General features: G+C 43.6%; 1 protein-coding gene across 2 annotated transcripts in view; it reads left to right on the top strand.

Annotated features, from left to right (window-relative positions):
• Window positions 1-23,487, top strand: part of LOC134540114 (SLIT-ROBO Rho GTPase-activating protein 1-like) — a 188,996-nt gene that overhangs the window by 668 nt on the left and 164,841 nt on the right. Inside the window, exon 1 of one of the 2 annotated variants that reach the window (XM_063382621.1) lies at window positions 8,713-8,912. The exons of the other annotated variant lie outside the window; for it this stretch is intronic. Coding sequence (XP_063238691.1) covers window positions 8,840-8,912 — 73 coding nt within the window. The 5' untranslated portion in view covers window positions 8,713-8,839. Of the gene's footprint in view, window positions 1-8,712; window positions 8,913-23,487 lie in introns of those variants that run through there. 2 annotated transcript variants of the gene reach the window in all.

Here is a 23,487-nt window from a genome sequence, read left to right on the forward strand (position 1 = left end):
GTCACCCACGTCAATGTTACACGTGACAACAAAACTCTTGTCACACGTTTACAATAATTCACTGGATCATGTTTACAGTATGCACACAGAATGAGCTCTTAACAGTGCGTGAGTGCATCTCTAATCAACGGGAAATTCAAATTATGTGTAGAGTGAGTCATTCATTCACCCCTTGTACTCTGCAAAAATCGATTATGTACTTTTACACCACACGTTGTGGCGATGGAGAATAACAAAGCTCATATTTTGTAACGATTCTTAACACGCGAATTAACTCTCTTGAATGATTACTGTTCTGAAAACTACACAAAGTGTTGATAATGCGCTGTAATTCAAATGTTGGGTCTTGCATAAATACTATAAGTATAATAGTTATAAAGGTAATTTTGTTTTTATTTTTCGAATTACCCCTCCCAAGTGTATGCATAATCAAAGTAAAGTTGATGTAGCTCGTATTTTTGATAGACGATGTGAGTAAAAATCATAGATTAAGAACAATTGAAAACATTCAAGTTGTCTGTAGATTTTCAATTGAGGAATATTAATTCAGAACAAGTTTTTAGTTTATATATATATATATATGCATTTTTTTATTACATACTTCTTAGTGAAAATATTCTCAGAAATTATACGCAGTTGAGTGCATGAATACGCCTATGATATGAAGCAGAAAACAGAAATATAAACTTCCGACGGTAAGTTGTCTACAGCAAATATATAGTTTATAGTTCTCCAGAGCAGGTTTTCCAATTACATCTCAACAGATTTTTTTCAAAATTCGATTTTATTTATTAGCTTTTTTTTTCTCAAACTTTTTCTTAGCGATTTTCGATTACAATTTACCATATCTCCACGTATAATCATCTTCAAATTATGATATTTATGTCATTATGTAGAACTTGATGGCGTGCATTAAATTACGTGTGTTTTGATTTTTGATAAATTTTAATTTTTTTTTTACCTTCCCCTCTGACCATTTTCTTCTATATAATGGCGCATCGGAAATCTTACAGTCACAACGTCTTAAGAAACTGTCTCATAATGTATGACATTTGATCTTCGTTGAAAATAAGAATGGTAAAAAATATATAGTTGGATTTTTTTCTATAAATTTTAGAATGAACAACAGTTTGTCAACGCAGTGTTACGTACATGTGGTTTGCTTTTAATTCATATTCTGGTTTTTACTTCTTATGAAATAAGCTGAAACGGGTTTTCAGACCAAAACGCAGTAAATTCTGATTTTCAACTTTTTTTTTGTGAACTGATTTTTAGAATCTGATCTAGACTAACGGTTTTAGAACATGTCAACAATAAAGACCGGTTCTAATCAAATAGGTTAACAATGGAATCAAAAATCCACTCGCTCACTGATTACTTTATGTTTAATAATTGCCTCACGTACATATATTTATGGGTTTATCGTATGTTCAGCATTAATAAAGGATACTTAGCGTCCTTCATATACATGCCTATAATTAGCAGTGCGTGAGACTGTAGACTTCTGTAGCGAAGCTCTAGCTTCAGCTAGAATTTTAATAAAATCCCTTTGTGCATAGCCGTGTGATAAAAAAAAACTCTGTATAGACAAACAAACCCACCAACTATACATTCGTTGGCAAGTTTTCTGTATTTGGTTTGTTCGAACCCGGGTTCTGCCGAAAGGAAGGTTGGTTTTACGTAATTGTGCCACCTCTGTGGGTAACATTAGTTACTTATTTGGCGAGACCAACACTCACACTTTGCAGTTTTGGTTGCGGATCTGTCTTTGTTCGGGCTACGATTATTTCGCGAATTATTTTCGTCCCAGGTTAGACTCGACTGTTATATACGCCGATCCAGACAATTTACATTAATGAGCGCATTGGTCTACATCAAGGTCAGAGGCTATTCGTTCCTTGGACGGAGTTGCACATGATTGGATAATCACTACTTCTATTTGTTTATGATGGTGACGGGAGATAACTACACTTCACTTGCAAAAAAAAACTAAGTTGGTTTAGTATTTAAAAACAAATACAGAGCAATTTTAAAAATCAGGAGATCGAATTTTTCTTGGTAGGTTAGTTTCAATATCTACTAATATAAAATTAAAATGATGCAAGGGAATTTTGGTTTCCTTTAATGTAGTTTATTTATGATATATTTATAATAGTACGTTAATCACATAGCCTATCTAGCTAATTCACAAGGCTACCGAGTTACATATTTATATATAATTGATTAATAACTTAATATACTACTTTGAGAAATTGTAACTAACAATTTTTGTTACCAAGAAACACGCATAGTTTAAGTTAGTATTAGTACCCGTAATAAACTTAATATTGAAGTGAAAGAAAACAATCTCCCATTTTCGTTTAGGTTTGTGTGTGGAGTTTCTATGGAGTGTTCAGTTTATTCATTAATAATTTATGGACATTCATTTTCTGCTAAACAAACCAAAACCTTCCATTCGTTCGCCTTCCCCGAAATTCTGATCCGATTCCGCCACTGCCATATTCATCTTCCTCCCTTCTTTTCTTCTTCGTAGTTTTGTTTACACGGAGTCAAAGCAGGATGTGCCCACATGGGTGGCCAAGGTCTCGTGTATGATGAGTCGTTTCTCTTACTCTACACTTAATCTTTCGTGCGCCTTCGAGCGTTCGTTTCGGCTCCGTGTAGTGGTCTCACGTCGCCCTCGTTTACCCCCCTACCCCCTTCCACACACCTTCTTCGTTCCTTCCTGTTATTTATTTATTTCGATGATCTTCTGGCCTATCCCTTCCTTTCTCATTAGGGGCAGTGAAGTGACCGTTTCTCTTCGGGACGCCAGCCGCTCTTCTGTGCTTCGCCCATCCGCGACCCAGTCGCTAACTAATTTACTCTGAAGATCCCTCGATTTATCAGGTCATTCCAGAATGCGTGTGAAGTAAATCATAGTCACGCGCAGACATGAGGTGGTCCAAACAGTATCTAACACGGTCCGGCGTTAATGGTAGTCGGTGGCAATGAATCAAATCTTATTACAATTGTATATTGGAGAACCTAAATAAGTTATGAGAAGTCGTACGCCTTTTTTTTTTTTGACAGAGCCACTCAGGACGCGTTTGCTTCCGCATTCAATCACTGTGATTGGTGTCGTAACAATCGACATGTACCTGGAAGAAATTCACCCAATCACGAAACATGGATGATGCTACAGTGTTTTAATTTATAACTAGTCTCGAAATCTTTTCGCGAAATATGCATGGCCCTAGTTATGTACATTAAGTTCTTAAAATATTCCAGAGTTTATAGAAGTTTCCAAAATATTCCCAGAATAAATAGGTGCTTCGAAATCTACCTACGCCTGTAGATTGTGCGGAAAGGGATTTTTTCTCTCTCCTTTTCGCGTCAGAAACTTTTTACAACAATGTTTCCCGAAAACGTTGCATTAAAAATTAGGCATTGTAATTTTACTCGCATCGCGCCCGAAGAAGTTTCACTTCAAAAATTACAGTGAATAATGTCGAAAAATTGATGATATTGATATCCCCCCCCCCCCCACTTTTTAAAATAATGAGCGTTCCCGCATTTCTTTAGACACTAAGAGTTACGGACGAATGTCTTCAAGGCCACACGACTAGTACTTTGCCGCTGAAGCACGACATGGCTCGTTCCTAAGGCTCGTTAACTGTACCATAAATAGAGACCGGAAAAATTCGTGGATTCATTTCGCGACATGCTGAAATGCAAATAATTGTACCTTTATGCAACTCCTGCTATTGGTTCACTGTTAACCTGGAGGACTGTGGGCCAACTATACACCCTCAGTCAAAGCAGTATCGAATCACGAGTCTCCCAGTTGAGACGCCTCACGAGTCAGCGGCCAATGAACAGGTGACGTTTGCCCGAGTGTGCACAGGATCGTGGAGTCTATCCTGGAGGTCGTTGAATACGCGAATTTTTTCGGGCTCTAGCCATAAACGATCTTTAAAATGTAGCTTTTTTTTTCTTCTTTTCAAAACCATTAACAAAAGATACTGCTCACAGTTGTGTGAGTGGATAGCGCAACAAACGTTTCACTGGTGAATATCAATTCTTAAAATTGTTATTATTAAAGTCTCTGTTTTTTTTTAAGTCTAGCCTATTTTCATCCTCGTCGATCACTAACAGGAGAGGCGTGGTGGTCGGGTGAAGTCGGCCTCCGTGGCGCAGTCGGCAACGCACAGGGCTGCGGTCCCGGGGGCTCTGGGTTCGATTCCCGGGTGAGACACAGATGTGATTTGTGGTGTCCTAATCTTCTCCTTGGCGCTTAACCATACACCAACAACTACAAATACAATTTCACAATGACGCGTGGTTACATGAAAAAAAAAAAAACATTAATTGTGGGGAGGGGGGAGGGGAGATGATTGGCACATTTGTGACTGTCAAACTTGTCAGTGTGCCATCCGTAGAGACCTGAAAAATTCGCGGTTTCGATGGCCTTCAGGATAGACTGCACATACCCCTGTACACTCGGGCATATAACGCAAGTTCATTGGCTGCCGACTTGTAAGTCGTCTCAGCTGGTTTGTCTTTGATTCGATCCTTCTTTGGTTGAGTGTTTAAAACTGGTTGAGATTCGTCCAGATGAACAGTAAGCCAATAGAAAAATTATCTAAGATATATATATATATATGTGTTTTAATTCTAGCATATCACCGAATGAATCCGCGAATTTTGCAGGTCTCTAGCCATCCATCTTTAAAAAAAAAGTGGTCAGAACACTTGCTTTCCTCCAGGGCTCGAATCCCGGCCGGGACGAACCCGGGATTTTCGCAAGTTGGGAAAACGTGGCGGACGTTGCCGTGGTTTTTTTCCTGGGGTGCTCCCGTTTCCCCCACCAACTCATTTCGTCGATGCTTCCATACCCCACCTCACCTCCAGGCTGATCGGAACGACAGGTATGCCCCTCGGGTAGGGCATGCAGACGCTGACCTAGGCGGGGAAACTACATGTTGATTCTCATTTTTCATATCCATTGATTACACGTTGGGTTTTCATCGCAATGCCCTTGCCCATAAACAACAAACCCAATTAAGTGATCAGATGATTTATTGATGGGACGACCCGTCAATTCACAAAAGAATTTACGATCCGGTTTATTTCTGGGAAGGTTCGCGTTCGGCGGCGTCTCCAATACAGCCGCCATCTGCTCCGCTTCGATCTTCGCGTAGGAATTTTTTGTATTATGTATGTAAATATCCCGGAGGTTCTTTCGGGCTGTCCATTGACGTGAATCGTGCTTGTTCTCCGCCCCTCCTCGCTTGCCAGCCGGTGCCTTTAATAGCAGCTTCGGCCTGAAGAACGGCCCGGGCGTTTTGTTGGGGTCCGCTTGCAGGTAGTTCGGGCGCATGACGAGGTGCGTTCCGTAATCTCGAGCTGTGATGCGCCGAATGCTCAGGCGTACAGCTCGCGCGGCAATCTGGCTCAGTCGCTCCAGCGCTGGCCGATTTCACTCTTTTCGAGGGTCCATATGTAGGGATTCAACGACCTCCAGGATAGACTCCACGATCCTGTGCAACACTCGGGCAAACGTCACCTGTTCATTGGCTGCTGACTCGTGAGGCGTCTCAACTGGGAGACTCGTGATTCGATACTGCTTTGACTGAGGGGTCTATAGTTGGCCCCGCAGTCCTCCAGGTCAACAGTGAACCAATAGCAGAAGTTGCACAAAGGTACGATTATTTGCATTTCAGCATGTCGCGAAATGAATCCGCGAATTTTTTTCCGGTCTCTAGTCCGGACCCACGGACGGACACTGGCGGACGGGGCGACTCAGAGGACGGCCATCACGCGCCCTATCGGCGGAGCGACGCAGGTAGCGCCCCGTTCGCGGCCTTAATTAACCGCTTCCTCGTTAGCCGAGGAGCGCCACGCTAACGAGCAAAGGTCGGACCTCAGCGCCGCCTGGGGGCGGAACGGTCGGGGAAGCCTTCATTTCACAGACGAGAGAGCCAAACGCCCGATCGTGCATCTTCGGTTTGTTTTTTTTTTTTTGTTTGTTCATTGTAAAAAGGTTAGGTTTGCTACATAATAAATACTTTAAAACATTGTGGACGGTTGATTTCGTAGGGACACCTGTATTACGCGAATACATTTCGTGTCAAGGTATGTCACAAAACAATGTAGCTTTTTCTTAGAGTAATGGCGAATCTTGTGCGTGCAGCAGTACGGTATCCACATTCCCATTGGCCCCGTCAAGTGCGGGGAAAACACCTCTCGCCGACCACAGCCAATAACTACAAGAAAAAAACTACGGTGTTTTGCGATGTACCTTGACACGAAATGTATTCGCGAAATACAGGTGTCCCTATTGATTTGGTTAGGATAGACAATAAAGATACTGCGAAATCATGTAAACGGTTTCCTAGCGCTGGATAGCTACATATTAAAAAGTTATTTGCTAAGCAACCATAAAATGTTTTTACAGAATTTTTTTAATGTAGCTATACTTACCTAATATAACCAACCATCCACAATGTTTTAAAGTATTTATAATGTAGCTAACCTATCCTGATCGACCGCAAAATTTAATGGCACACCTGTTTATACAATGAGATAGAACGGTAAAAAAAAAAAGCGAGCATGAACTTCGGGAATTTCGGGTGTGGCTCTCTCGTCTGTGAAAAGAAGGTTTTCCATTACCTGAGGCGTTTAGGGGTGGAGGGGGGTGAAACGAATCTCACCCTATCTCACGTGGAGAAGAGGAAATATCACGTATTCCCCCCCCCCCTCCTCCTTGTAAGAAACAGTGTAATATTGTGAGAAAACCGGGTTAAATTAAGTAAAATCGCGTTTCTCCACTGAAATATGGCTAAATCCTACACAATAATTTTTATCGTGGTTATGCGAACTGCCACAGAGTCACCAGAGACCACCCGTGGGGCTGAATTATAACGAATATTATTTTACGAATTTTAGTAGCTTCTTTTTAAAGTAACTTTTATGTTCGATTTTTCTCACTGTGATTCTAGACTACGTTTTCTGTCTTAAATACTAGTTTTAACTAGTCTTAAATAAAAAATAGTTAAGTAAATTATGTTATTTTTTTTTTAAATAAATCCAACGCAATCAAGCGCAGATTAACGTTTTCACACAAAAATACGAATTTTGAAAAACCTCACGTGTGATTGGGAAGGGAAGGGGGGGGGGGGTCGTAAAATCGCCAAAATCGCCTCACGTAATCAATGGACGCCCCCAAAAATGGGCGCAACTAGGCTGTCCTGCGTCCGGGCCAGAATGGCAGATTTTTTTTTTTTTTTTTTTTTTCCGTTCTCAGAGTGAACATATCTTGTTTGCATTGAAGTGACAATACAACAATGAGTGCAAAAAAAATAGCATGCATTCAAATGAAGCAACCACAGTTTAGGTTTGTGATCGTAAAAATATCGGTTTGCACCATTGCCAGTCGCGACGGTTGAATATCGTCGCGTCTGGAAGGACGTTATGTTTCATCAAATCGCAGTGGTGGGTGTGGAAGGGGACGCACCACAACGCCGAAATACCACAACGCCGAAATACATTAACGCCGAAATATGTCATTGCAGGACTGCCACAAAGGTTAGGTTAGGCTAGCCTAGGTTAAGTTAGGTACACAAATTCATTCAGTTGTTTTTCATTTTGCTCCTGTGCTCCCCCCCCCCCCTCCCCGCCCCGCAGGACATTTTTCAGCGTTACTGTATTTCGGCGTTGTGGTACACATCAAATTTCTAGCTGTCGGCGTTGCGGTCAATTTGGCATTCGGCGTTATGGTTTTCGGCGTTGTTGTACGTTCGGCGTTGTAGTATTTCGGCGTTGTAGTATTTCGGCGTTGTGGTAACGACCCGGTGTAGAACCGACCTAGTCTCCCCCCCCCCCCCCCAAAAAAAAAAACAACATAGTTTCATTTAATCGTCCGATTGAATTATTAAATGTTTTGTGTTATCGTTTGAGTGGATTACTGTGGTGCGAAGTTTCACTGCTTCTATCGCACTTTGCGGCCACAAGCGCCAGTGACGGAAATATATATATATATATATTTTTTTTGGGGGGGGGGGGGAGGGGGGCTGCCCCGGGCTGGGTTACAGTGGTCGCGGAATTGACCGACAATTTTCTGTAAACCACAAAAAGTGTGAAATAAGAGGAGAATAGTAAAAAAAAATAACTTTTACAATATCTAGGTACTAATATTTATATTTCACTCAGAATAAATAACCATGCGGGCAGAGCGTACATCTGGTAGTCGAGCAGTTAGATGTCCATAAATTGTTTTAAAAATAAATTTACGTTTTCTCATATAAATGGTTTATTGTTGCTTTCAGAACTGACTTTGAATGGAAAATGCAGGATGAAATGTAAAAAAAAAAAAAAAATAAAGAACTAAAAAAAAATTAGGTAATCGAATTTTAAGAGCGTGAATCGATTTATCAATAACCGATTATCGAGATGACAGGGTTTAGCCGGCTCCGGATGAAGGGTTGCGACTGCGGGAGCCGGCGTGTCTCGTGCTGGGTGGGAGGGGGTTGTTGGAGGGAGGGAAGAAGCGAAAGCAGCCGAAGATGGCCGAGGGTTCACGGCCGGCCACGGTCGCGCTCCCTCCCCTCCCCGCGGCGGGGGAGGGGCGGTAGCGGCTGCAGCAGGGGGAGGGGGAGTGCCTGGAGCCTGGAGCTCAGTAGCGACCCGCAAGCCAGGCCGCAGCATCCAGAGGATAGGACGCGGCGTTTTTCCGCGGAGCGTTAGCTGGGGACTCGAACCCCGGGGGATGACGACGATGAAGACGACGACGCCGGCGGCGTTGCAAGCGTGCTGAAAGGCCCCTCCCCGCGAGAAGCCAACACCACCTCCTCCGGCCATGTTCCAGTGCATCATCCAGCAGCGCAACGGCTGGATCAGGAACAGCCCGGAGCTGAAGGACGTGTTCCCAGGTGCGTACAGTCGCCGCGCCGTCGTCATAGACCTTCTCCCCCCGCCAGGCGCGCGCGTTCTAGGATAACTCCCAGTTCAACGTCGAGTCTGAAAAAAACAACTAATTGTTGTCAAAAAATGCTAATTTTTTTTACGTAGTGTAATGGAAACGTAAGTTAAATTAACAATTATCACCGAAAAAAAAAATTTTTTTATATCTATATCACTTTTACAAAAAAAAATACTTCGAAGGTCGGATTATAATTGTCACTCCATGTTCTTATTTTAGATCAGTGTTTATTTTTTTTTTGGGGGGGGGGATGCCCTCATAGCTAGGGACCTGAAAAATTCGCGGTTTCGACGACCTCCAGGATAGTCCACACGGTCCTCTGTACACTCGGGGCAAATAACGGCCAGTTCGTTTGGCTGCTGAATTGTGAGTCGTCTCAACTGGTATTGCCCCGTGATTCGTCACTTCTTCGGTTGAGGGGGTTTCTCATCGGCCCAGAGTCGCCCAGACGAACAGCGAGCCAATAGCAAGAGCAGCTTAAAGGTATATGTGTATGAATTTCGGACTATCGCGAAATGAATCTGCGAATTTTTCCGGTCTCTACCCCGTAGCCTCTTTCGTATGACCGCCACACGGACACCGACCAGGTGCTCGTGAATCTGAAACTTGCTATGGGGAGGAGGGAGAGGGGTCGGGATCGAACCCAAGACCCCAGCCAGCAAGAGCTATCACGGCCGTGGTCCACCCAATCAACGAGTCCACTTTTTTTAAATTATTATGTAAACAGATTCGTGCGAGGTACCTAACCTGTCATCCCGAACAAGTTATTACGTTGCTCCAATTTTGAATTTTTATGTATTCAAAAAACTTAATGTTATAATCAAAGCATATGATAAAAATCTGTCTTCATGGAATGCACGAATAATTCTGTGATAGTTAACTGCTTGTTTTTCCCTCCTGGTTTATCTTATACCAGCTGCAGTACCTACCCGGCGTTGCCCGGGCTGAACACAGGGTGATAAAATGACCGCGAGTTAAAGCAAAATGGACAGCACTATAATTATGACAGTGTGGTGGACATAGAGAAATGACACACAAATGCTGTTTGTATGTCTATGACCTAAGATTTTCTGTTTACCCAAAGCGTTCGGTTGAACTGTTTAGAAGTTGATGCAGCTGCAGCGCCATCTAGCGGCGAGTTACAAAATATATAGATAGCATAAAAACATTTTCCATAAAAAAACACTTCGATGTGCCAACTTTCATCATGGCGGTTGGTCAAACGGTGTCTGTTTTTATCGACGTCATACATACCAACATCTTATATATATATATATATATATATATATAGAGAGAGAGAGAGAGAGAGAGAGAGCGAGAGAGGGAGAGATAGAGAGAGATGATAAATAATAGATGCCACTCGATCAGTACTGGCACAATGTTTTTTAGTAAATTTTGTATAACATCGTGTGCTTTTTTTAAATATTTTATCTGTAAAGTAATTTACAAAAAAATAACTTTAATAATTCTAGAACGATGGAAGATTATTCAACTGCCAAACTTTATATTTTGATAAAATTACGTGTCAAAAAGTGCATCTGTTCGTGGGGTATAGTTTGTACCTTGGCGAGTAATTTCTGTCCACTAAGGCCCAGAATGATACTCGCTAATCACTTTTTTTTTTTTTTTTTGTAATTTCGAGTAATTTTTTTTTTCTCCCTGCAAGTCGTAAGTTGGTTTCGCTATAAAAGCATTTGTCAAATATATGCTACGCGATGGCTTCGTTGGTTGTTCTAAAGCTTTCCTGATGGTGTCGTGATTACTCTATTAGAAGTTCAATTTATGCGCTTCTATAACTGGATAACGCGCTCAAGTTGTCAAAATACATCTGTGGATAAAAAAAAGGGAGGGTGTGGAATCCAATATGGCGGATGATGCCGTATTTTGACACGTAATATCGCATTTGAATGTCTAGTTGACAGAAATGAAGACACTAAGAAAGAAGGATATAAAATTTAAATTAGCTTGTGATGCTTTAGGTATATCGACGTCTCAGTCGAAGAGGGTAGAGTTATTGATTCACTCACAGGAGCGGATGATGTCAAGAACCAAAATCATTTACGTCTGATGCTCGGTATGCTGCAACATGCATCATTAGTAGAGACCGGAAAACTTCGCGGATTCATTTCGCGTTATGCTTTAATGCAAATAATTGCACCTTTGTGCAACTTCTGGTATTGGTTCACTGTTGACCTGGAGGACTGTGGGCCAACTATAGACCCTCAGTCAAAGCAGTATCGAATCACGAGTCTCCCTGTTGAGACGCCTCACGAGTCGGCAGCCGATGAACAGATGACGTTTGCCCGAGTGTGCACAGGATCGTGGAGTCTATCCTGGAGGTAGTTGAATACGCGAATTTCTCTAGTTCCTAATCATAAGCGATGCTTTCTTCTGTACATTACAAGCGCCCCCCCCCCCCCCCCAGCCTTCTCACTCTCTTCCACGCGCATTGCGTCTTTCCATATGGTGAGTTAGCGGGAGGTAGGGACCTGAAAAATTCGCGGTTTCGACGACCTCCAGGATAGTCCACCCAGTCCTCTGTACACTCGGGCAAATAACGGCCAGTTCGTTGGCTGCTGACTTGTGAGTCGTCTCAACTGGTTTTGCCCGTGATTCGTTACTTCTTTGGTTGGAGAGGTTTCTCATTGGCCCAGAGTCACCCAGACGAACAGTGAGCCAATAGCAATAACAGCTTAAAGGTATGCGTGTATGAATTTCAGACTATCGCGAAATGAATCTGCGAATTTTTCCGGTCTCTAGGCATGGCAACCTATTCTCTTCTATTCAATAGCGATGAATTAGTTTTTAGCAAAGCCGTATTCTAGAGAAAAACTGGCAAATAAATTCCAATTGAAAAAAAAATACACATTACTCATATTTCTTGCTCCCCCCCCCCCCCCCAAATTCTAAACAACTTTAAACGCCTTCAAACATCTAGACGTCGGTTCCTATCATGTAGAACACCACATCGGGTCATTGTGTGCTTGGAACACAACATACTTACAAATACGTGATAAATCTGAACTTCCCTAATGTGGCAAACCTCATAACAGAGATCCAGTATATCTCACTGTACACAGAAATGGCTGTACTGGTAACGAGAAGCATTATCGGACCCATGTTGTGTAACATTTCTGGTTGTCATAACATCAGCTTTATGTTGTTCAACAAACTTTGTTCAACTTATTTGCTCGACACTATTTAAACGCGCGCGTACTATGCCGACTCTTTAACGAGTGTGCAGTTGGAAGTGCGGCATACGAACTTCCTTCTCTTCCTCGTAGCCATGATGTGGTAGATACTATACAAAAAATAAACTTATAGTTGGAGACGATTTATCGTGAAACTGTTTTGTACCAGCATAGCCCGTAATATTAATCTACTATAGCTTCCACGTTCTGGTATTATTGGAATAAATATATATTTCTTACGTGTCGTTATTTCAGCGCTAATCACGGACGTTCAGTATTGCTATACCTAGAGTCCCGGAAATTTCGCGGATTCCTCTGGCCTCAGGAAAGAATTTAAAGATATAGGTGTGCTCGACCCATGTTTACTTTCCCATTGGTTGATTTCTTAGCGAGAACATTTTTATCCTTGTTATTTGGCACTACCTGATTCGCTTACTTCTCTCCTAGCTGGGCATCGTTGGCTCACGGTCGTAGAGGGGCGTGTCCAGATAACTTCGGTCCGATCATGAACACAGTGCGACAGTGTGGAGGTTTGCATTCTAGCTTGCGACTAAATTAATGCGCGAAAATTCCGTGGCTCTAGCTATACCGTAGGGACTGAAAAAATTCGCGTATTCACTGACCTCCAGGATAGACTCCGCGATCCTGTGCACACTCGGGCAAACGTCGCCTGTTCATTGGCTGCCGACTCGTGAGGCGTCTCAACTGGGAGACTCGTGATTCGACACTGCTTCGACTGAGGGTCTATAGTTGGCCCACAGTCCTCCAGGTCAACAGTGAACCAATAGCATTTCAGCATGTCGCGAAATTAATTCGCGTATTTTTCCGGTCTTTAGTGATCAATTCCACTGTTGTGATTTCATTGGTTGTTGGCCGCACGTTTTTGGGTCGGACTTTATTAAGATGTTTGTCATCGGCTTCTGGAAATTCAGGGCAAATATCCCGTTATCAATATCGGTCATTCATGAGTGCGAGCATTTGTAATATAGACAGTCGCAAGGCTATAACGTGAATTTGCATTTGAACGTTACTACCATTAAGTTTTTTTTTTCGGAACAAATAAATACTCATAGTCGTTGATTTGTCGAGATTATCGGTTTAGTTTCATCATTGGTTTCGTCTGTGCCTAGCTTTGTTAACTAGGGTTGTTATTTTTCTGTTTTATTTGTTCTTGTTGTTGTTTGACAATTTTTTTTCTGTGCTTTCGATTTTTTTTTGGGACAAAATATATTTCATTTGACATCAGCTCATACTGTCTTGTTTGCATTGTGTTCATGTTTTCAGATTTTTTTGTCCAATTCTGAGGGGGAGAGGTGTGGGGGCAGGCCTTTTTTTTTTTCTATGACAACCAGCGTATAAGTCGGCGATTGTGTGAACGGCCACGCATTTTCCGCGAAAAATGTATTTCCGGACCAGCTGTTGTGTTAAAAAACTCTGCAGCATTGTCCGTGTTTCGTGGTGGTAGTTGGTACATTTAGGTATACCGTCAGCGCACCAATCACAGCCATCCAGTGCATTGCTTGAGGGGGGGGGGGGGGGAACACGTCCTGAATGGCCCGGCCAAACAGGGAAATGGCAATGGCAGTGGCAATCACTTCATTCTTCCGCGACAAAAAAAAAAAAAGATGCATGGGAAAATAGGAAACTACCCACAATTATTTCAATTTCATCAATGACATATTTTCGAAGTATTCGATAGTCGACAGAGAGCTGCCCCGGCAGCGAATTCTAGCGGTGGGTGCCGAAACTATGGCGTGATTCGCGTCCAGAAGTGTAGTTGAAAAAACACACAATTCGCGTATGTACTTATCACTAGGGACCTGGAAAAATTCGCTGTTTCGATGACCTCCAGGATAGTCTACACGGTCCTCTGTACACTCGGGCAGATAACGGCCAGTTCGTTTGGCTGCTGACTTGTGAGTCGTCTCAACTGGTATTGCCCCGTGATTCGTTCACTTCTCTGGTTTGAGGGGTTTCTCATTGGCCCAGAGTCGCCCAGACGAACATGTGAGCCGATAGCGAGAGCAGCTTAAAGGTATACGTGTATGAATTTCAGACTATCGCGAGATGAGTCCTCTGAATTTTTCCGGGCTCTACTTATTGCTAGGGACCGGAAAAATTCGCGGATTCAATGACCTCTAGGATAGCCTCCATTGTCATCTGCACTTCTCAAGTAAACACGCGTGTTCATTGGTTAATAAATTGTGAGTCGTCTCCACTGGTTAGCTTGTGATTCGACGCTTCTTTGGTCGATAGTCTCTCATTGGCCCAGAGAGCTCCAGTTAAACCGCGAGCCAATAGCAGAACCAGCAGAATTATATACATGTTTGAATTTCAGCCTATCACGAAATGAATCCGCGAATTTTTCCGGTCTCTACTTATTGCAGACTACTGAGCAATATATATATTTTTTCCCCAGAGAATATTATGATAGTGTAGTCGATGTAGTCGCGATGACGAGAGGTTGTGCGCCCTGCCTCCTCCCCCCTCCCACCACCTAACCCGGGGGCCACGCCCCTCGCACGGGAGGAAATGGTCCTCTGTTGTGATCCAGCATCCCCGTCGGAGACCCAGGCGCCGCTCAATACTCCCGGCCATCGCCGGAGGAGGGGGGGGGGGGGGGAGTTGGAAGGGGGAGAGGGTGAGCAGGGCTCCGCATGCGTGCTGGGCGCCCGATGCCGCCAACTGTTCCCAAGATGAAATATTTTTTAACAGAAAAAGGAAATAATTGCGAAAGGGTAACGCGTGAAACATCCAACCCTCGGTTAACGAGAGCAAAATTCACGTGTTCGCGTGTTGCAAAATAAAACACTTATGACACGAAACTCGGACACGAAATTTTAACTTAAAAAATTATTTGAAAAATAACGCCGAGCGTGATAACGTAGAGACCGGAAAAAATTCGCAGTATAATTTCGCGATAGTCTGAAATTCATATACATATAACTTTAAGCTGGCTTTGCTATTGGCTCACTGTTTGTCTGGGCGACTCTGGGCCAATGAGAAACCCCTCAACCGAAGAAGTGAACGAATCACGGGGCAATACCAGTTGAGACGACTCACAAGTCAGCAGCCTACGAACTGGCTGTTATTTGCCCCGAGTGTACAGAGGACTGTGGAGACTATCCTGGAGGTCGTCGAAACCGCGAATTTTTCAGGTCTCTATGACGATATGTTTTGAAGAGACCAAGATGGCGGGGTAGCGGTGACGTCACGCGGAATCTCGGGCGACGCGCGGACAACGGTTCCTTGCGTCGCTCCAGCGGCCTCAGCAGTGTAAAGGAAATAGGCCGCGGGGTTGTGGGGAAAGGAGGGAGGGGGGGGGGGTGGTTGTAGAAGCTCTTTCCCGCTGTGCGAGCGAGTGGATGTTGTAGGCTTTGCTCGCATCCGGGCGGGTTTTTTTGTTCTCTCGCTCTCTGTCGCCGGGTTGTAAAAGTTTCTTCTTAGTTTTTTTTTTTTTTTTTTTTAAATGTGAGCGTGGCCTTCGGGCAAGGTCGCTCTACAAACAGCGGATTTGCTTTGCCTTTTTATTATTATTATTATTATCAAAGAGGGCTGTTATCCTATTTTTCTTCCACAATTTTCTTGTTTTTTTTGGCTCAATTATTTTTGAATGCATTCGTCACGTAACGATCGTTAATTGTTTGTAAAGTGTTTTGTAAACGTAATTTAGTAAGAGACTGGAAAAATTCGCGGTTTCAATGACCTCTAGGATAGACTCCACGATCCTCTATGTACTGGGATAAATTGCACCTGCTCATTGGATACTGACTCGTGACACGCGTTATTTCGGGATGCTTGTGATTTGATATTTCTTTTGTTGAAGGTTTTTCATTGGCTTGAGTCCTTCAGATAAACGGTGGTCCAATCACTGACTCAGCATAAAGGTGTACGAGTTTGGAGTCTAGCCTACCGCGAAATGAATCCGTGAATTTTTCCGGTCTCTAGTAATAGTACTTATGTAATGTTTTTTTTTCTTAAGAGCAAATTTGTGTCAACACTATCATATATCATTCATAAATCAATAATAAATGTGGGATTTCCCAAAACCTTGAAAAATTAAGGTTTGTAGGATTGTGGGGAAACCAATATTTTATTGATTTATGAATTAAATACAAAACAATTAGGTAGTGCATATCAAAGACTACACACAAACGATTAATTTAAACTTTTTTTTGAAACACGATGAGGTACATGCTTTTAGTTCATGCTAGGGTGGACATAAAAAAATGCTATTGAAGTACCATTAAATAAATACACATTAAATTTATCATTAAACACTTTATATACAATTAACTAATGTTTTATTATGAATTTATTAAAACTAATGGGCAAAAAACTAAATTATTAAAGAAAAATAATTAAGGATACTACCTCCTTAAGGCTAGGAAATAAACGCCACGATGAAGTTTTTAATTTTGTCGTCATTACTAGAATTTTTTTTTTTCGCGAAAACATCCAAATGCTCTTTAGACTGAAATAAGGATTAACTGTGAGCCAATAGAAAAATGAACTTAAAGTTATATTCATTTGAATCTTAGTCCATCGGGAATTGAATCCGTGAAATTTTCCGGTCTCTATTTATATAGCTGACGTTACTGAAACCATATTTTGTTTTCCTAACCTAAGTCCAAAACTAAGTGTGTTTGAGAGGGGTCTAGGTAGGGAAGACTCTTAAGTGCGTCTCAGGCTGAAGCCTGTACGCCTAATCATGCAGGGTTTTAGCCAAGCAGCAGAGGGTAGCATGAATCATGTGCTAGGAGAGGTATTGGCCAGCCATGGCAGCGATTTGCGACATGACTAACTCCCCTCACTCTTAATTCTAGTCTAAAACTAGGTAAGTTGGGCCTAGGTAAAACCTGCATGGACACAAGGAAAACCCTGGTATCTTACATGCGGGGTGCAAAAATTATGCATTAATAGGGCCATGCATATTTCGCGGAAAGATTAAGAGATTAGTTATAAGTTCAAACACTGTAGCATCGTCTGTGTTTCGTGATTGGGTGAATTTATTTCAGGTACATGTTGATTGTTACAACACCAATCATAGTAATTCAGTGCGGAAGCAAACACTTCCTGAGTGGCTCGGTCAAACAAGGCAACGACTTCTCTCGCAGACGGCCGCCAATCACAAGGAAGAAACCGCTGGTGCGGGTATACCTTGTTGCAGTCTAACAGGCGTTCAGATTTTTTGCGAAAAATGCCTGTCCTTATGCATTAAAGCAAGCAGTTTGGTTAAGGGGAAACAGAAGGATGGTCCAGGAAGAAGAGTTGGACAAAGTAGAAAAGAGTCTACCATGTGTGAGGGGTTGGGCGCTTGATGGCTAGAGACAGGAAATATTCGCTGATTCATTTCGCGATAGTCTGAAATTCATACACGTATACCTTTAAGCTGCTCTCGCTATTGGCTCACTGTTCGTCTGGGTGACTCTGGGCCAATGAGAAAACCCTCAACCAAAGAAGTGACGAATCTCGGGGTAATACCAGTTGAGACGACTCACAAGTCAGCAGCCAAACGAACTGGCGTTATTTGCCCTAATGTACAGAGGACTGTGTAGGCTATCCTGGAGGTAATCGAAACCGCGAATTTTTCATGTCCCTATTGATGGCCGCATTGATTTTTTTTTTGAGGGGGGGGGGCGTTGTTTTATTTCGGGGGCGACATTTTGGTCGCTTCCCGCCAGGCCTGCCAGCCGACCCACGCTGAAAACCACTGGCCGGCGAGAGATCTGCAAGTCACAGCAACCTCCAGTGGCGCAGTTGGTATCCGTGCCGGTCGCAGAGCGCACCTGCTGCTCCTTTTGTCTTGTCGCGGTCTCAACGGCCGCAACTGTTTCCACGCTCCGGCGACGGTCGCGAGTCTTCGGCTGCGGCATCTGGGGCGTGCGGCGCGCTTCGAAGGCAAGGAGTGTTTAAATCTTGAAATACGTAACGGTTCGGCATTCCTCGTCGCAGCCCAGTCGTGGATGTGGACCGCGTGAGATGCGCTGGAGGACGTCTTCCAACACTCAAGTTGACGACAAATCCGTCAAATACACATCCCCAAATTCTAGGATTACTCCTTCAATCCCTCCACATACTACTTCATTCCTGTTCCCCCCTTTATTCAATTTGAAACAGCTGGTATCATTGAAGGCAAACCGTATTTCTCTTTTATTACAATTTATTATGGCCCTCGTATCTGACAAAAAAAAATCTAAACCCAAAATAAGGTCATGTACTAAATTATTTACAACCCAAAAATTCCTACTCCATGAAATTTTCCAATTTTGAAATGCAACTTTATTTTTACTCGCAATTCTTGCTTTTTTCCGTCCGCTAAATAAACCTGCACGCTATCTCCCGTTTTAAGCAAATGCTGGAGATCTTTACTTTATTTTACCAAACTACTAACAAACTCTTGACTAGCAAAACAGCTACTCGCCCTGGTGTCTACGAGTGCCGTCCTGTTTTTATCGTACATTAGTACGTCTAAGTAAAAACTATTTTTCTCACGCATCACCGCTAAACGATGTTTTTTTCCAAATCGGAACTTCATTTCCTTTTTTCTATAACCGCACACTTTTCTCGCATGACCGCGCGTACCACAATACCCACACATTTGCTCTTTCTTTATTTGTTTGCCATGGCGAAACTGCAGTGGGCGCGTTGCAGAAGTTGGTAAACCTTGGGTTAGTATGCCGGATCCTTGGCGAATAATTCACCGACGTTTCGGTCGACATTGCAGTAGCCTCGGAAAGGGTACATTTCAGGATTTTGTTCTTTCGTAGTCCAATCAAAGTCATAACTTAATAATTAAGTACGTTTTTTTTTACATTTCATTTGAAGTAGTTTTGAATCATGTCGTAAGTAACGATTCATAGGTTAAGATTATAGGAAATATAAAAGAAAAAAAATACTTAAAAATATTGTGGACGGATGGTTGGGTTAGCATAGCTACATTAAAAATACTATGACATTATGTGATATTTTTCCAGTGCATATTTCCATTAAAACCGAACATTTTAAGGAATAGGAAAGGGTACCTTTCCAGTTTCTAGCCAGCTGCGCTACCACCACCAGAAGTATGAAAGGTAGCCTTTCTGAGGGGATACAATTTCTATCGTCCCAGTAAGCAGTAAGTAGAGACCGAAAAAATTCGCAGATTCATTTCGCGTGAAATACATACACGTATACCTTCAAGCTGCTCTTGCCATTGGCTCCACTGTTCGTCCGGGCGACTCTGGGCCGATGAGAAAAACCCTCAACCGAAGAAGTGACGAATCACGGGGCAATACCAGTTGAGACGACTCACAAGTCAGCAGCCAACGAACTGGCGTTATTTGCCCGAGTGTACAGAGGACCGTGTAGACTATCCTGGAGGTCGTCGAAACCCGCGAATTTTTCAGGTCCCTAGCAGTGAGTGTCAGGCGGTAGTTCCTGGTGTGACCGTGGCGCCGCGCTGCCATCAGCTTCACAACAAACGCCTCGGTCTCGGAGGTCGTTGGTCGGCGAGGGGAGGAGTGGGACATCCGCACGGAAATAGCCGCTGGGCCTCTGCCCCCCTGTCTAGGAGGATGCCCCTTCTAGCAGTCCCCGGAAGGTGCTCCGTGGCGGGGTCAGGACCAGTGTCACACACGGCGATAACTTCCTTTGAAGGAGTTGGGGTTCCGCCGAAAGAAAAGTCGTCGATCATAGGTAGAGACCGGAAAAAAAATTCGCGGATTCGTCTCGCGATATGCTGAAATGCAAATAATTGTACCCTTATGCAACTCCTGCTATTTGTTCACTGTTGACCTGGAGGACTGTGGGCCAACTATAGACCCCACAGTCGAAGCAGTATCGAATCACGAGTCTCCCAGTTGAGACGCCTCACGAGTCAGTAGACAATGAACAGGTGACGTTTGCCCGAGTGTGCACAGGATCGTGGAGTCTATTCTGGAGGTCGTTGAATACGCGAATTTTTCCAGTCCCTAATCATAGGGTTCCTTGGCAGGAAAAAAAATTGGGAACCCCTGTTCTACTGCATGGTTATAGCTAGGGACAGGCATTTTTTCGCGAATAAATCTGAACGCCTATTAGACTGCAACAAGGTATACCCCCCCACCAGCGGTTTCTTCTTTGAGATTGGCGGCCGTCTGCGAGAGAAGCCGTTGCCTTGTTTGACCGAGCCCCTCAGGACGTTTTTGCTTGCGCGCTGAATCACTGTGATTGGTGTTGCATCAATCGACGTGTACCTACCTGGAAGAGCTTCACCCAATCACGAAACACGGATGGTGCTACAGTATGTTTTAACTTCCAGCTACTCTCGGAATCTTTTCGCGAAAAATGCATGGCCCTGGGTGTAAGTGATGCAATTTAAAAAAAAAAAAAATGTTAAAATGAGATCTAAAATCGAACTGCTGTCAGAAGTGAGTGTGTGTGATAGAGACAGGAAAAATTCGCAGATTCATTTCGCTATAGTCTGACATTCATACACATATACCTTTAAGCTGCTTTTGCTATAGGCTCACGGTTCGTCTGGGCGACTCTGGGCCGATGAGAAAACCCTCCCAAAGAAGTGCTGAATCTCGGGGCAATACCAGTTGAGACGACTCACAAGTCGGCAGCCAAACGAACTGGCCGTTATTTGCCCCGAGTGTACAGAGGACTGTGTGGACTATCCTGGAGGTCGTCGAAACCGCGAATTTTCCAGGTCTCCTATGGATGTCAGCCTCCAGGGAGTTCGCAAATGCGTGCTTGCCGGGTACGCAGCTGCCTCGAGCGCGCGGTCTGCCGGTCTCTGCCCTGGCGACGACCCGCCCGCGTGTCGGCGGACTGACCGAGACGGCGACGAGACGCGAGACGCGATACGGCACGTCCTGTCGGAAGCTGTCTCATCGCCCCCTCCTCTCCACCCTCCTCCAACCCCACCTCCTGTCTGCCGGCGTGTCGGGGCCAAGTCGCGTCGACGAGGAGAAGAAACTGTGCAGTAGGTTTTAAATTTGCATAAACTGTAAATAATATTTGAAAATTAAAAAAAGTATATATTTTTCATCAATGTTTTCTTATGACTAGGGACCTGAAAAATTCGCGGTTTCGATGACCTCCAGGATAGTCCACACAGTCCTCTGTACACTCGGGGCAAATAACGCCAGTTCGTTGGCTGCTGACTTGTGAGTCGTCTCAACTGGTATTGCCCCGTGATTCGTTAGTTCTTTGGTTGGAGAGGTTTCTCACTGGCCCAGAGTCGCCCAGACGAACAGTGAGCCAATAGCAAGAGAAGCTTAAAGGTATACGTGTATGAATTTCACACTATCGCGAAATGAATGTGCGAATTTTTCCGGTCTCTACTTATGACGTTATCACGTAAAATTATCGTCCGTAAACCGACTTTGCAGACAAACCCCCCATTTTTTTTCTTTCTTTTCTTTCGAAGCGTTACTTTCGCGTTAGAAGAAATGAAGCAGGGGGGGGAGAGAGATAAAGAGAGAGAGAGAGAGCGAAATTACTTGCACGCGGACCCGTAATCAGTTCTCCGACGCACGTCTAACCCAGACGTCTCCTGCCTCTGCTGTGTGTTCTCCGATGGGCCGTTATTCCCGGGCCTGTAATGACAACGTCTGTGCGGCGATTTTAAAAGAGGTTGTTTCGTCTCTGGGTCCCGCTCCCCGCCTCACCCTTGAACCACCCCCAGAGCGCGCGCCTTGTGTATTCGGCCGTCGCACGTGTAATAATGACTTTCAGAAGTTGCCTTCCAACCCACCTTCTCTCTCCCCCCCCCCCCCCCTTCCCCTTTCTCATATAGACGTCCTCGGAGCGTGTGAAAGAAAAACAAATTACGAAAACGAATAAAAAAAAAAAAGAGAGGATTTGGGGGGTTGTCTCACGCATGTGTTAACGTGTAAATAAGGGAAATTTACATACCGGCAGGTAATTTTCAAAGGATAATAATGCAAGACGGAGCTCTCGTGTATTAAGATATCAAACAGAATTGTAGACGGTTGGGTGTATGTAACCAGCAGTATTATTCCGACGTTAGTAATGAATAATTCAGTGACAGTTCGAAGTTAATTTTTTTTGTATCTGTTCTACTTGTGAGTCCTCTTGCATTATCTAAACGTGTATAACACGGGGTTTCCAATGTATGAAGCGGACTGACTGCCTTTCGCATTAGGGAAATTGATCGGTGACAATCGAATTGAAAAAAAAAAAAGCATTTCTCAATTAAAACACTACTGAACATTTTTAGTTTACAAAAAATATATATATTACCGTATCCACATAATGGCTTATTAATAGGGACACCTGTATTTCGAGATTTCATTTCATGTCAAGGTATTTCACAAAACACTGTAGCTTTTTCTAAGAGTCATGGCCAATTGTGAGGGTGCAGCAGTACGGTGACCACATCCTCATTGGCCCCGTCAAGAGCGGGACGACACCTCTCACCGACCTCAGCCAATAACCACAGGCGAAAAGCTACAGTATTTTGTGAAAAACCTTGACACGAAATGTATTCGCGAAATACAGGTGTCCCTACTTATTAATGGAGACTGAAAAATCCGCATTGCTATTTAATGACAGTCTAGATTGTGAATATTTGTACTTTGAATAACCCTTGTAATATAGACCGGAAAAATTCGCGAATTCATTTCGCGATAGGCTGAAATACAAAAGGTTATACCTCAGTGCTGCCTCTGCTATTGTCTCACAACTCACCTGGATGACTCTGGGCCAATGAGAAACACCCAACTATAGCTTTATCGAATCACAGGCTGCTACGTTGTATCGTCTCAAAAAAACCGCAGCCAATGAGTGGGTGGCATTTGACCGAGTGCCACGTCGAACTATGGAGTTCATCCTACAGGCCATTGAACCCGCGAATTTTTCCGGTCTCTACCTTGTAACTATAATACAGGTAGAGCCACAACCAATTATTTCGTGTATTCATCGGGTAGCAAAGTAGACTTGAAGCACATATATATCTGCTTCACGTTGATGGTTGGACTACAGATCTCTGTACGACCCTGAGCCAGTCATAAACGAGGATGAAAAGTGGCCACGCAGTCACCTGCAACCCGCCAAAGGATGTAGCCGTGCTATCGACCAATGATCGCCCTAAAAAGGTGTGATTATGCACAAGCAGGTCGGTCCAGCCTAAAGTAGAACGAATCAGCGAAGTAATCGTGCACTAATTACGCATTATTTGTAGGGTCGGGCATTTTTTCGCGAATAAATCTTAACGCCTATTAGACTGCAACTAGCTATACCCGCACCAGTGGTTTCTGCCTTGTGATTGGCGGCCGCCTGCGAGAGAAGTCGTTGCCTTTTTCGACCGAGCCACTCGGGATATGTTTGCTGCCGCACTGAATT

Source organism: Bacillus rossius, chromosome 16 (genome assembly GCF_032445375.1).
Source record: "Bacillus rossius redtenbacheri isolate Brsri chromosome 16, Brsri_v3, whole genome shotgun sequence".
Lineage (NCBI taxonomy): Eukaryota > Metazoa > Arthropoda > Insecta > Phasmatodea > Bacillidae > Bacillus > Bacillus rossius.